The sequence below is a fragment of the Danio aesculapii genome, chromosome 10, assembly GCF_903798145.1.
Source record: "Danio aesculapii chromosome 10, fDanAes4.1, whole genome shotgun sequence".
NCBI classification, from domain to species: Eukaryota; Metazoa; Chordata; class Actinopteri; order Cypriniformes; family Danionidae; genus Danio; species Danio aesculapii.
The window spans coordinates 3437269-3449368 of record NC_079444.1 but is presented as its reverse complement, the minus strand read 5'-3'; the positions used below and the strand labels follow the sequence as shown (position 1 = coordinate 3449368).

Here is a 12100-nt window from a genome sequence, read left to right as displayed (position 1 = left end):
TTTCGCGCTTTCCTCCTGTAGAAAAACGTCATAAGAACAATGTTTAGTGGCTCAATGTATTACTACAGTGTTTTTAAAAGTCTAAACACTTTATTGATATAGTGTACAGCCAAGCACATGTGGTCAGAACACAAACGAGTCGCAGGTAATAAAGTATCAAGCGTTTCTCCCAAAGTAAAGTCTGTCTGCCAGGTCTAAGCAAAGTGCCAGCAGGTGTCTGTAGCTCCGCTCACTCTCCGCCTCTTTGCCCTTGTTTGGTATCCCGCCGTGGGTGCGATGACGCGCGAACAAAATGGCGACGGTTGGCCGCGCCTACTTGTAGCTTCTTTTGCAGTGTTCAGAAACCTATGGGTGACGTCACGGATACTCCGTCCATATATTTTACAGTCTATGGTTTTTTATGCGCATTTTTTTTACATTTATGCACATCTAGGTGTTTCCAAAATGTGCATAAAAAAATAGTAGTATGGTGATTGTGCATGATCTCACCCAGGAACTGCTGATGGTGTTGGCTCTGAGCGATGAAGGTCTGCTCTGCAGCATTGGGTGTGTGCTGTCCAGCGCTGCTGAAGTTATCTCCTGAAACTCCGTCCATCTTCTGCACGGGCTTAAATCTAGAGAAGCACAAGGAGATGAGCCCTGATCCACAACTTAACCTGCTGTCTGTCTTCCTGTAATGATTACAGCAATGCCATGGTTCAGTTCTGTTCACGGTATTGATAGTTTTTGCGTGGCGTCGCACCATTAGGAGAACGTTACAATCTCCTGTTGACCGCCAAGTCATGGGCTGAGTGATTTCTCTCTTTTTGTATCCAAAAAGCTGGATAATTGTTGTGCAATAAGATATATCATCACTAACCAATGAGGAGACATGCCTGTGCTGTGCTTCTGCAGAATTCCCGCCCACTAGTGCTCCCTCATTAGCATAAACAGCAGCCCTGAGTAAGAAGCAGCTGCCTGTCTGTCCATTAGCCATAAGAGTGTTTGAGCTGCTGAAGGTAATGTCAGCATAGACTAACTATATCAGATACACACATATATGAGCATTGTGATCTGCGGTGTAAATGCGGTGATTACCTCTGCTTCTGCTGGACGGGTTGCTGCCTCAGCGCCATGTACTGCATGTCCTCCTGCAAACGGTTCAGAGGAGAGTCCGGCTTCACACGAATCCCATAATAATGATACTTCGAGTTCCCTCTAAATGCAAAAGAAGAGCACCAGATATGTCAGTCAGTGGGAGATTAAGACTTCTACCGGTGTCAGAATTACTTCATTGATGAAGCTTTTATCACGATATTGATGATAGGCTGCAATAATGACCACTTTAACATGTAGAAAAGAGTATTGCTTCCATTGAAGGATTGATAGTGTGTGGAGAGTGTGTGTTTTACCGTGTCCCCAGGCGGCGTGTGCGCAGCCCCATGAAGATGGAGCGGATGAGCTTCCCGAAGGACGCAGCATTGACAGGGTCCAGCTTCTGCTCCTGACAGTGGCGCAGGTAGTGATTGTAGAGGGTGGAGCGCGGCAGACTCACGCCCTCTGCTGTCTCGTAATTGTCTAGCAGCCACTGCAGCTGTGGAGAACAACACACACAGTCAAAACAACACATTTTTAAATTGCTCTAAAGGTTAGACATGAATAATGCTTTCCATACTTAAGAGATTTTGTCTTGTTTATAGTCCAAGTATCTAGAAATGTTTTAATCAAGAAGCATTTTCTAGACAAGCAAAAAAAATGGTCTTGTTTTTAGAAATGACGTGTCAAAATTAAGTGAGTTTTTCCTTAAAACAAGCAATAATCTGACTAGAGTAAGTGAAATAATCTTACTTTAATGTGAAGACTAATTTAACTTGCTATCCCTATTGTCAGATTATTTTGCTTGTTTTAAGGAAAAACTCACTTCATTTCGACTCAATATTTCATTTTGACTCAATATTTTCTAAAAAAAGCTTCCTAATTTGAGAATTTTGAGATGTTTGGACTAGAAACAAGACAAAAACTACACAAGAAATACATTTTTTTCCTAATGTGAGCCGTAACCTCAGCAAAATACACTTGTCATTTCATTTAATATGAAGATAAACATGATCTACCTGTCCCTTTAAGGGTTAGTTCACTCAAAAAATGAGAAATAAACCATTTACTCCCATCATGTCGCTCCAATATGAGACTTTTATTCTGAGAACTAAACTGAAGATGTGTTTAATCGATCAGAGATTTCTGTGTCCCCGTCAAACATTCACTAAAATCCGACTCTTTAAAACAAAGAGATCGAAAACCCACAGGAATTAAAGGTGCTGTATGTAAGTTTCTGACTCTTCTGCAGCATAAAAACACCATCATATGTTTGCAGATATTCAGAAACATGCTCAGTGAGCGTTCTTGTTTATCTGAAAAACAATGCTGAAGTCAGATATTCTGCTTTGAGAATGTGCATTACATGCTGGAACGGCTGTCTTTGTTTTGGTCTCTTTAACGGACCCAATACCAGTTAAGACAATTATATTTCAGCACCCGGCTGAATTATTCATTGAATTATTCATTGATTCATTCAGTCAGGAAGGCTCTCAAAGTATGTGTCCGTGACTGAACTTGCTCACCTAATGTTTACACTCGTAATATTGATATTATTTGCTAATTAATAACCTCATGTGGAACTCTGAATCTGCGTCTCATTTCAGAGTTCCACATGAGGTTATTAATAAGCAAATAATATAAATATTACGAGTGTAAACATTAGGTGAGCAAGTTATACTGTAACCCTGTGTCCTAACAACACGCTACGTGACGAGATGCGCAGTGATGAGCAGTTTGGCTGTTTGCACCAGACGAAACATGACAGAAATGTAAATACAGCCATTTGGAAATACAGAATAGTGCACTCACTGCACTCCAGCGAAATGGTAAGGCTTAAAATCTAATAATCTCTATAACCACTGGGTGTCAAACTTACATACCTTTAAGTGGTTTAATTAAAGTCACGCAGCAAAAAATGCTATTCTTACTTAGATTTTTTTTGTCTTGTTTCTAGTCCAAATATCTCAAAATTCTTAAATCAAGAGGATTTTTTTAGATGAGCAAAACATTTTTCTTATTTTCAGAAATAATGAGTCAAAATGAAGTCATTATTTCCCTTAAAACATAAAAAGTTCTCTGCCAATGGGGTAAAAGAAATAATCTAGTTTTCCTTTTGACAAAATATTATTTTATTTACCCCATTGGTCGATTATTTTGCTTGTTTTAAGGAAAATCTCACTTAATTTTGACTCATTATTTCTGAAAACAAGACCTTTCTTGCCTAGAAATGTTTAGATATTTGGAAAAGAAACAGTGGAGACACCAGTGATTAATAAATTAAAATATGAGACGTGAGTGTAATGATCACACACGTCTGTCAAACATGTGGGTACACTGAAAGACTATAGAAAAGTGGCGCATTCTGTGTGACCGGCCCCCTAATGATTTCCAGATATACCTTCAGCACGACTCAAAATGATCAAATTTCCTTTCATGCCAAAGATCATTAAATGATTAAGTAAAGATCATGATTAGACACATTTAAAGGGGAATTTATCACTATTTAGATTAGTTTTGAACCCTCAGATTGAAGATTTTAATTGTGCATCAGTCAAATATAGTCATATCCTAACAAACATCAATGGAAATCGAATAAAGCAGTGAAATCTCTCGGCAAGACTTGGATTAAAGATTAAATGTCTTGATCATATTGCTGAGCACTTTTAGAAGCCACGTTTTGGTTAGACAGAAATCTCATTGAAAATATCTAAAGTCTCAATAGTTGGCAATGACATGAGGACGAGTAAATGAGATTTTTGGGGGTGAATTATCCCTTCAATTAAGAAACATAAAAAATACAAACTTTGCGTAACCAAATAAATGCAGTAACATTTCAATAATCCACACCGAAAACAACAAAAACACAGTTGTAATACAAAGAAATGGTAGAGATTAAATGATCATGTGACTTTTGAATGGCACACTATACAGCAGGGGGAAATAAGTATTGAACACGTGTCCATTTTTCACAGAAAACCCATTTCTAAAGGTGCTGTCGACTTGAAAACTTTACCAGATGTTGGTAACAACCAAAGAAAACCATATATGCAAAGAAAACAAATCTAATATAGTTTACAAATGAAGTTCAGTGTAAAAGGAAATGACGCATGAAAAAAGTATTGAACAGATGAAGAAAGGGAGGTGTATTTGGGCAGTGAAAGCCAGATAGCAGCTGAAATCCTTCAGTAGTTCTTCAGCAAGCCTCTGGCGTTCCTCAGTGTAAATGAATATCAGCTGCTTCAGTCCAACATCTACATCAGCAGGAGGATGAAGATGAACCCAGGGTGGACATTTCAGCAAGACAATGATCCAAAACACAGCCAAGGAGACTCTTTCAGAGAAAGAAAATCAAGCTGTAGAATGGCCCAGCCAATCACCTGATCCAAATCCAATAGAAAATCCAAAATAAAGCTCAGATTTGATAGACGACACCCACAGAACCATCAGGATTTTGACACTCTGTTGAAGTCTGTGAGAAACTCACACCTGAGCAACGCATGAGACTTCATTCTCCATATGAGAGGCGTCTTTAAGCTGCCGTCATTAATAAAGCCTTTATATAAAGTATTAAATATGTTTCTGTAGTTCAGTACTTTCTCCTTGTGTCATTACATTGTTATTACACAGAACTCATGTTTCAGATTTGTTTTATTTGTATGTTTGCATAGTTTGGGTTTTTACCAAAATCTGGTTTAATCCCATGTCAACAGCTCCTTTAGAGTTATTTTTCCCAGGAAAAAGCATGACAATGTGTTCAATACTTATTTTTCCCCGCTGTAAGACCGACAGAAAGTGAGACAGCTAGAGAGAGAGAGAGAGATTTGTAACAATTTTATTCACACACACTAAAAAAACAGCGATCAAACTCTTAATAAGATAACAAAAAATGCAATTCAACACCACAATAAAGATGGAGAGATGGAGATGGTTGCTGTAGAGACAGAAAAAGCGTAAAAAGTACCAAAGCAGATCGCTAGGAAACAAGCAAAGCAAAGCTGTTCATGGTCGTCATGGTTACAACTTACATGGCTGTTGAGCAGCGAACTTCTCTGACTGGATAAACCTTCAGACTTTTGGAGCGTCTCAATCGCCATTTCAATCTGATAGACCAAAGGGCAAAAGGAGAAAGGAGAACAGAACAAAACAAGGGGGGAAGAATAATAAATCAAATAAAAACCAAATGAAGACTGCAGCGACAGAGAGCCGTACTGAAACCAGGAGAGATGAGCAGCAGAAATAGACCCAGCCACCGCAACACAGACACACACAACAGCCCAGCACCGACAGCACATACACACTCATCAGCGCTCACACACCACACTCATGTATTTAAAAGTTTAATATTCAAACTGCTCATTTTTAAGGTTGTGAAATCTAAATGTTTATTTTGCTAGCGCACTGCTAGCGTCTGAGCATCTGCTTCTGCGTTTGGATTGGCTCCTTCTCTGATGGTGTCAGTTTGATGCTTCAGATGCAACATTCTTAGCCACGCCCATCATACCTTTAGATCGCTATGTGGTAATGATGCACAAAAATAAAGCCCCGCCCCCTACTCAATATTCAATTTCAGCTGGAAGTACATCAACATACTGAAATAAACCACCGCCCCCTACTTAATATTCATATTAAGCTTGAAGTACATTAACAGAGTTAAAAAGCTCCGCCCACAACTCAATATTCCATTTCAGTTAGAAGAACATTAAGATACTGAAATAAAGCCCGCCCCCTACTCAAAATTCATATTAAGCTAGAAGTACATCAACATAATAAAACAAAGCCTTGTCACCTACTTAATATTCAGTTTCAGCTGGAAGTACATCATCATACTGAAATAAAGCCCCACCCCCTACTCAATATTCAGTTTTAGTTGGAAGATCAAGAAACTGAAATAAAGCTCCGCCCCCAATTCAATATTCAGTTTCAGTTGGAAGATCAAGAAACTGAAATAAAGCTCCGCCCCCTACTCAATATTCAGTTTCAGTTGGAAGATCAAGAAACTGAAATAAAGCTCCGCCCCCAACTCAATATTCAGTTTCAGTTGGAAGATCAAGAATCTGAAATAAAGCTCCGCCCACTACTCAATATTCAGTTTCAGTTGGAAGATCAAGAAACAGAAATAAAGCTCCGCCCCCTACTCAATATTCAGTTTCAGTTGGAAGATCAAGAAACTGAAATAAAGCTCCACCCCCTACTCAATATTCAGTTTCAGTTGGAAGATCAAGAATCTGAAATAAAGCTCCGCCCACTACTCAATATTCAGTTTCAGTTGGAAGATCAAGAAACTGAAATAAAGCTCCGCCCCCTACTCAATATTCAGTTTCAGTTGGAAGATCAAGAAACTGAAATAAAGCTCCGCCCGCTACTCAATATTCAGTTTCAGTTGGAAGATCAAGAAACTGAAATAAAGCTCCGCCCCCCACTCAATATTCAGTTTCAGTTGGAAGATCAAGAATCTGAAATAAAGCTCCGCCCCTACTCAATATTCAGTTTCAGTTTAAAGGACATCATCATACTGAAATAATAGTCTCAGCAACTTCTGATTGATGCAATCTTTAAAGAATTTCATTTAGAATAATTTTAAATAATTACAAAATATTAAATGAAGAGGCCTCCAAGTCTCGACATAAATCAGCAGTTTTCTCAGGTTCCTGTGTGTAAGTTTAGTAATTGGACTTTTTTGGTAATAAATAGTTTTTTTTCATTACCTTTAAAATGTTAAAAACTGAAATAAACATACAGGAGGATAAGAAACTGATTTTTTTATAAGAAATGTTCTAAATATAGAATAATAATAGAAATATATAAACTATAACTATATAAATATATAAAATCTCATTTTAACTATTGAAATTTTCATCTTCAATACATCTCAACATGCTTTTTTAATGATATATTTAATCACTATGGTCATTAATATTGCGTGCAGAATTATTAGTAATAGTTTTCTTATTAATATTAATAATGATCATCAATCTGACTCTTTAGATCTGCAGTAGTTTTATTTATAATGTTCTTTATTAAACTGTACATCATTTAATGGACAAAAGCTGGTTGAAAACTGGCAAAGCTATTACTGCTTTAATGAACTCCCTTCAATGCAACATCCTACGTTCAAATCAATCTGTTAGCCACAGACGTACACATTGGCTCCGTTCCGAACCCTAATGAGTTGCCTGCATAGGGAACACAGCAAGACAACATATGCGTCCCTGACATAAAGGCTCTTATTCATTATTTCGCCTGCTTCTGCTCAGGTTTTGGAGGAGGAACGATTGATTATATGACTATTTCTGCATGCAACGATTCTAATTTATCCAGTATTGGAAACAATCCAAATCTAATTTAGCTTTAAGACGTTCGCATCTACCTTCCGTTATAGTGAGAGCAAACCTTTGGGATTTTAAAGAACTTCTCGCCATTATTTAGACAGTGCAGATCTGTTAAGTTGAAATGGAGTTGCTGAACTACACCCAAACATGACTTGTTCAAACTCCACATTTAAAATGAGCTGAAACAACTCAATTCTTAAGGCTTTCTAGGGGACAACTTAATCGTTTTATGTTCAATCCACTTAAATTAGTCAAAAGGATTAAGCTAACCTAATCGATTTGTGTTGGGATTTGTGCATAACCCTGCATATTTTTTTTCAGGGTTTGAAACTGTGCTGTGATTGGTGCTTACCGTAGCAGGGGAGGCTCTGGTGGTCTGGGCGGCTCCGTGAGGGGCGGAGCCATCCATGGAGTTTCCTCCAATCAGATAAGCTCCTGAGCTGCTGATGATCTGCCCTCCGGTGAGCCCCATGGCCAGAGCGCCAGTGCCGTTGCCGTTGTTGGCCATGCTGTGAGTGGACACTACGGTGCTGACCTGCGCCGCGCCGCCGCCACCGCCCTGCGTGTCGAAGTAGCTCCCGCTGCTGTTCTGGTTGTAGAGCTGCGGCTCCGAGTACGAGTACGCCCGTCTGAACACAACACAAGCTCAGGTTACTTTATTTATACCCCACAAATAAACAACTTTTAAAACAATAGATATAAAATAAAAACTACAAGTCACAGAAACACTTCTGAAAAATGAGCTGAAACAACACCGTTCTGAAGTGTTTTTGGGACAACTTATTGTTTTATGTTCAATCCACTTAAATTAGTAAAACTGCTTAAGCTAACGTAATCGATCTGTGTTGCAACAACATGAAGGAACTGACATTGCAAACAGGTATGTTGTCATATTCTATTAATGATTATAGCATATAGCAGCGGTTTGCATAGAAAAATCCACTGAAAAGTAAGTAACTAAAAAAGTAACTAAAAGTAACTTTTTTACTCATTCGTTACAGTACCACACAAAACAACCCACATAGTGGCAACAACAAAAATACATTAAGGGCTCTATCATACAGCCGGTGCAATATGGCGCAAGATGTGTTTGGCGCGATTTGTTGCTATTTTCAGACCAGCGCAACAGTAATTTTCACGTTTTGCGTCACGTTGTTTAAATAGCAAATCATCTGCACCAATATGTGGACTCATGGGTGTGCTGGTCTATAAAGGAGGCGTGTTAAGGCACATTGTTGGCGTGTTGCTATTTTGAGGAACTGAAATAGGCCGCACCATTGACCAACTAAAAGCTGCTCTAAAGTCCAGCACAGAGCGCGTTAGTTATGCGCCTATGCAGATCCAAACGCTTACACACTGCTGAATACACACAGGATGAACAGCAACACACAAATATCTTTACAGATGAAAACAATTAAAGGATTCAAATGATCCAGAAGTGATTATTCTCTACATCAATATAAACACCTCTGCCTCCAGGCCTTCTTCATGCCTAATGCCTTTTTTCAGTTTATTCATGACGATCTGCATCTGTATAATGTTAATATTAATATTATTATCAGCAGTATTATTGATTCTATGCAGATTTATATTTGTTTAAATTAAAACTAGTTTAGATTTGTCCTCCTGTGGGGTTTTGGAGACGTCTGCATCACCATATGGGTCATCAGAACAGGACGTGTGTTTGCATATAACTCAGTGTTTTGACCACACTTCATTAATATTGTTCATTTATTCCTTTGCTGGAGATTAGAACTGAATTTAGAAATAGTTTTGAGCAAATCTTTGTGCTTAACAAACTAAATTAAATATGTAGGCTAATGGATGTGTTCAGTGGAGTGAGTTTCCACCGTTTCCTCACTCCACCAAAGTAAAGGAGTAAAGAGTAAAAGTAAAGTAAAGAGGCTGAATGGAGGAGGCTCGTTCTTTATCCTCGTGCTGCAGATGCTCTGTTTAACCGTTCTCTTGTTAGTGAAGCGTTCAGCTTTTACACTTACAAGGTCCGCCATGTAAATAGCAAATGCTTCATGGAGCGACGCAAGTGACTCTTAAAGGGAATGAGAGATCATGCTCTGATTGGTTTAATGCACGTTATGCTCAAAACACAGCCAGAACTCATGAAGAGAATAAGCACAACCCTGTTACACCATGCGCCGGGGCGCAGAGCGTATTTATCCATCCTTAAAATAGCAAAAGTCAATTCGGACACATGTATACGAAAGTGTATTTTGCGTTATTATGCTTTGTTTCTATTTTTAGGTGTGACTTTTTAACATTCTGTCATGAAAAATAGCCATTCTTGCACAACTCTGGCACATTTTACAGTAAAAATGTATTAATAAGCATTGACCTGGTAAACAAATAAACTAAACTTAAAAAATAATATAATATTCTCTCATCAATCCGGAAGCACAGCTGTTTTCTTCCTCAAATCATTCCTGACATTTTCCATTTAGATGAGCGGTGCGCGCGCGTGTGTGCGCTTCTCCTTTAATTGACTCGGGGAAACATAATAAGTCGTGTCTTGATGGGTTCGCATCCTTTCAGCTTCAGGTGAGAGTGCTGTTTCCACGGTTACGGAAATCACCAAAGCATAACTATTTTACAGAGAACATTGCTTTTGATTGCCGTTCTGATGTGTGCTTTCTCCTCGCGCCTGATGGCATTTTTATTTATAATAGCCAATTTAAAAGATCTTAGCCTCTCGCTGAGTGAATTTCTAAATATGAAACGATATGAACGGAGTCAGACAGAAGCTCTCGGGAGCGTTTCACCTGAGGGGGAGCTTCTGGAAGTGCTTTTCGTACCGGTGAGCGTTTCCCCAGATTTGTCTGTAAAGTGCTCTTGTACCCTGATCCTTGTGATCATTTTCAGGTGACTGAACACCACTGACTGACACTCCAGTCTCTCACGAGCAGCAGGTTTCAGTGACAGCGCCAGTCACTTTGACTAGCAAACACAGGTCCATGGTTGTTTTGTCAGGTGAGCACTTTGTACTTCCATCTATGATGGTTTTAGAGACCAAACCTGCTCTTTCTTCTCTTATTGAGATTCTATCATCAAGCCTAAGCCAGTGTTTCCCAACCCTGTTCCCGGAGGCACACCAACAGTACTTATTTTGGATGTCTCCATTATCTGACCCATTCATTTCAGGTTTTGGAGTCTCTTCTGGTGTTATGATAGGATGATTCAGGTGTGTTTGATTAGGGAGAGGTTGAAAATGTGGACTGTTGGTGTGCCTTCAGGAACAGGGTTGGGAAACACTGGCCTAAGCAGTTAAAGTCAGAATTATTAGACCCTCTGTATATGAATTTTCCCCAATTTCCCCAAGTTTTTTTTAACACATTTCTGAACATAATGAGGTATTTTGAGCTGAAACTTCACACACACTCTAGAGACACCAGAGACATCTTGTGAAAAGGGCACAACAGGTCTCCTTTAAAATAATGTCATGCATTTATTAAAGCTCCGCCTCCTGAAAACACTCACATGGTTCCGTTGGTGTAAACGCCGTTGTTTTCCTCCTGAACATACTGAACCTGCGCTTGATACACATGCTGGACCTGTTGAACAGTCTGCGCCTGGAAACACACCACACATTACACCGACAGGGAGTCACAAACAATGCAGAAATGAGTGGTTTCAGTAGCTGGCAGGACACTGAAACATGCACCACGGTAAAGTACTGATACAGTATTCTCCACAACATCGGTCACGTTTGTTTTTGTAATCTTAAATGTCCAGCAATTTATGTTCCAAAGCAACTTATAGTTGAATGCTAATTAAGCAAAGCGTGTGCGTTAAGTGTTACACATCTGGTTTGGTAATGAACAAGTGACATCTATGAATTTGTGAGGTGGCACTATAATCTAAGCAACAACACGATCCATTAATGAGGCAGTAGTATATCCCAAAGTTTGCACACTCCTCTGCTACACGCTCTAAAGTAAGTACTTTGTCCTTCACAAAAAGAATATACCTTTAGAACAAAGTATGCAAACTGGGATGCAGCAAACATTTACTTATAGTTATTAAACCTGTTAAATGAAGTCAATGTTGTGATAATACTGTGTATCATGAGAAAAGCTTCAGCCATTAATCACAAGAACGTTTGATACCAGCAGAAGCTCGGACAGTATTAAAGAGTAGTTGTCATCCTGCTAGAGATGGGTAGGAAGCTCAGCCAATCACAGCACAGAGAGAGAGAGAGAGAGAGAGAGATGTGTGCAGAGGCTCACCTGCTGCTGGACGGGCACCTGAGACGCCACCTGCTGGCCACTGACCGCAGGCTGCACAGGCACGCTGGTCTGGAGGGGCACGGTGGACACGGTGGAGTCAGCGCCTGCCTCTGGGGTCTGCATGGCGCCTTCAAAACACAAAATCGACAGCTCAAGCTCCCATGACATTAAAATAGTGATTTTAGATATAAGTATCAGAATGTTAGTCTTAGGGCTGTTTCTCCATGTGCGTTTATAAGCGATGTTGCATCCTTGTGTATTCGTGTAATGTCATTATCAAGCACCAATGTTCAGTTCCAAAAATCAAGACCACAAGAACAGAGGACCCGTGACGGAACCCTGATGCATTCCTGATATCGAGGATGCATCAATACTGATTTGAGCACAGCACTCACTCTAAACATCCCAGAAGTCATTACAGATAAATAAAGGAAGTGGGAAATTCAGCAGTTTATA

General features: G+C 39.4%; 1 protein-coding gene across 1 annotated transcript in view; it reads right to left on the bottom strand.

The window, feature by feature from the left end:
* Positions 1–12100, bottom strand: part of rfx3 (regulatory factor X, 3 (influences HLA class II expression)) — a 49873-nt gene that overhangs the window by 16697 nt on the left and 21076 nt on the right. The window contains exons 2-8 of the mRNA XM_056466504.1: positions 11645–11772; positions 10896–10987; positions 7759–8035; positions 5103–5177; positions 1392–1573; positions 1078–1197; positions 490–614 (exon numbers count right to left, since the gene is read on the bottom strand). Coding sequence (XP_056322479.1) covers positions 490–614; positions 1078–1197; positions 1392–1573; positions 5103–5177; positions 7759–8035; positions 10896–10987; positions 11645–11767 — 994 coding nt within the window. The 5' untranslated portion in view covers positions 11768–11772. The remainder of the gene's footprint in view (positions 1–489; positions 615–1077; positions 1198–1391; positions 1574–5102; positions 5178–7758; positions 8036–10895; positions 10988–11644; positions 11773–12100) is intronic.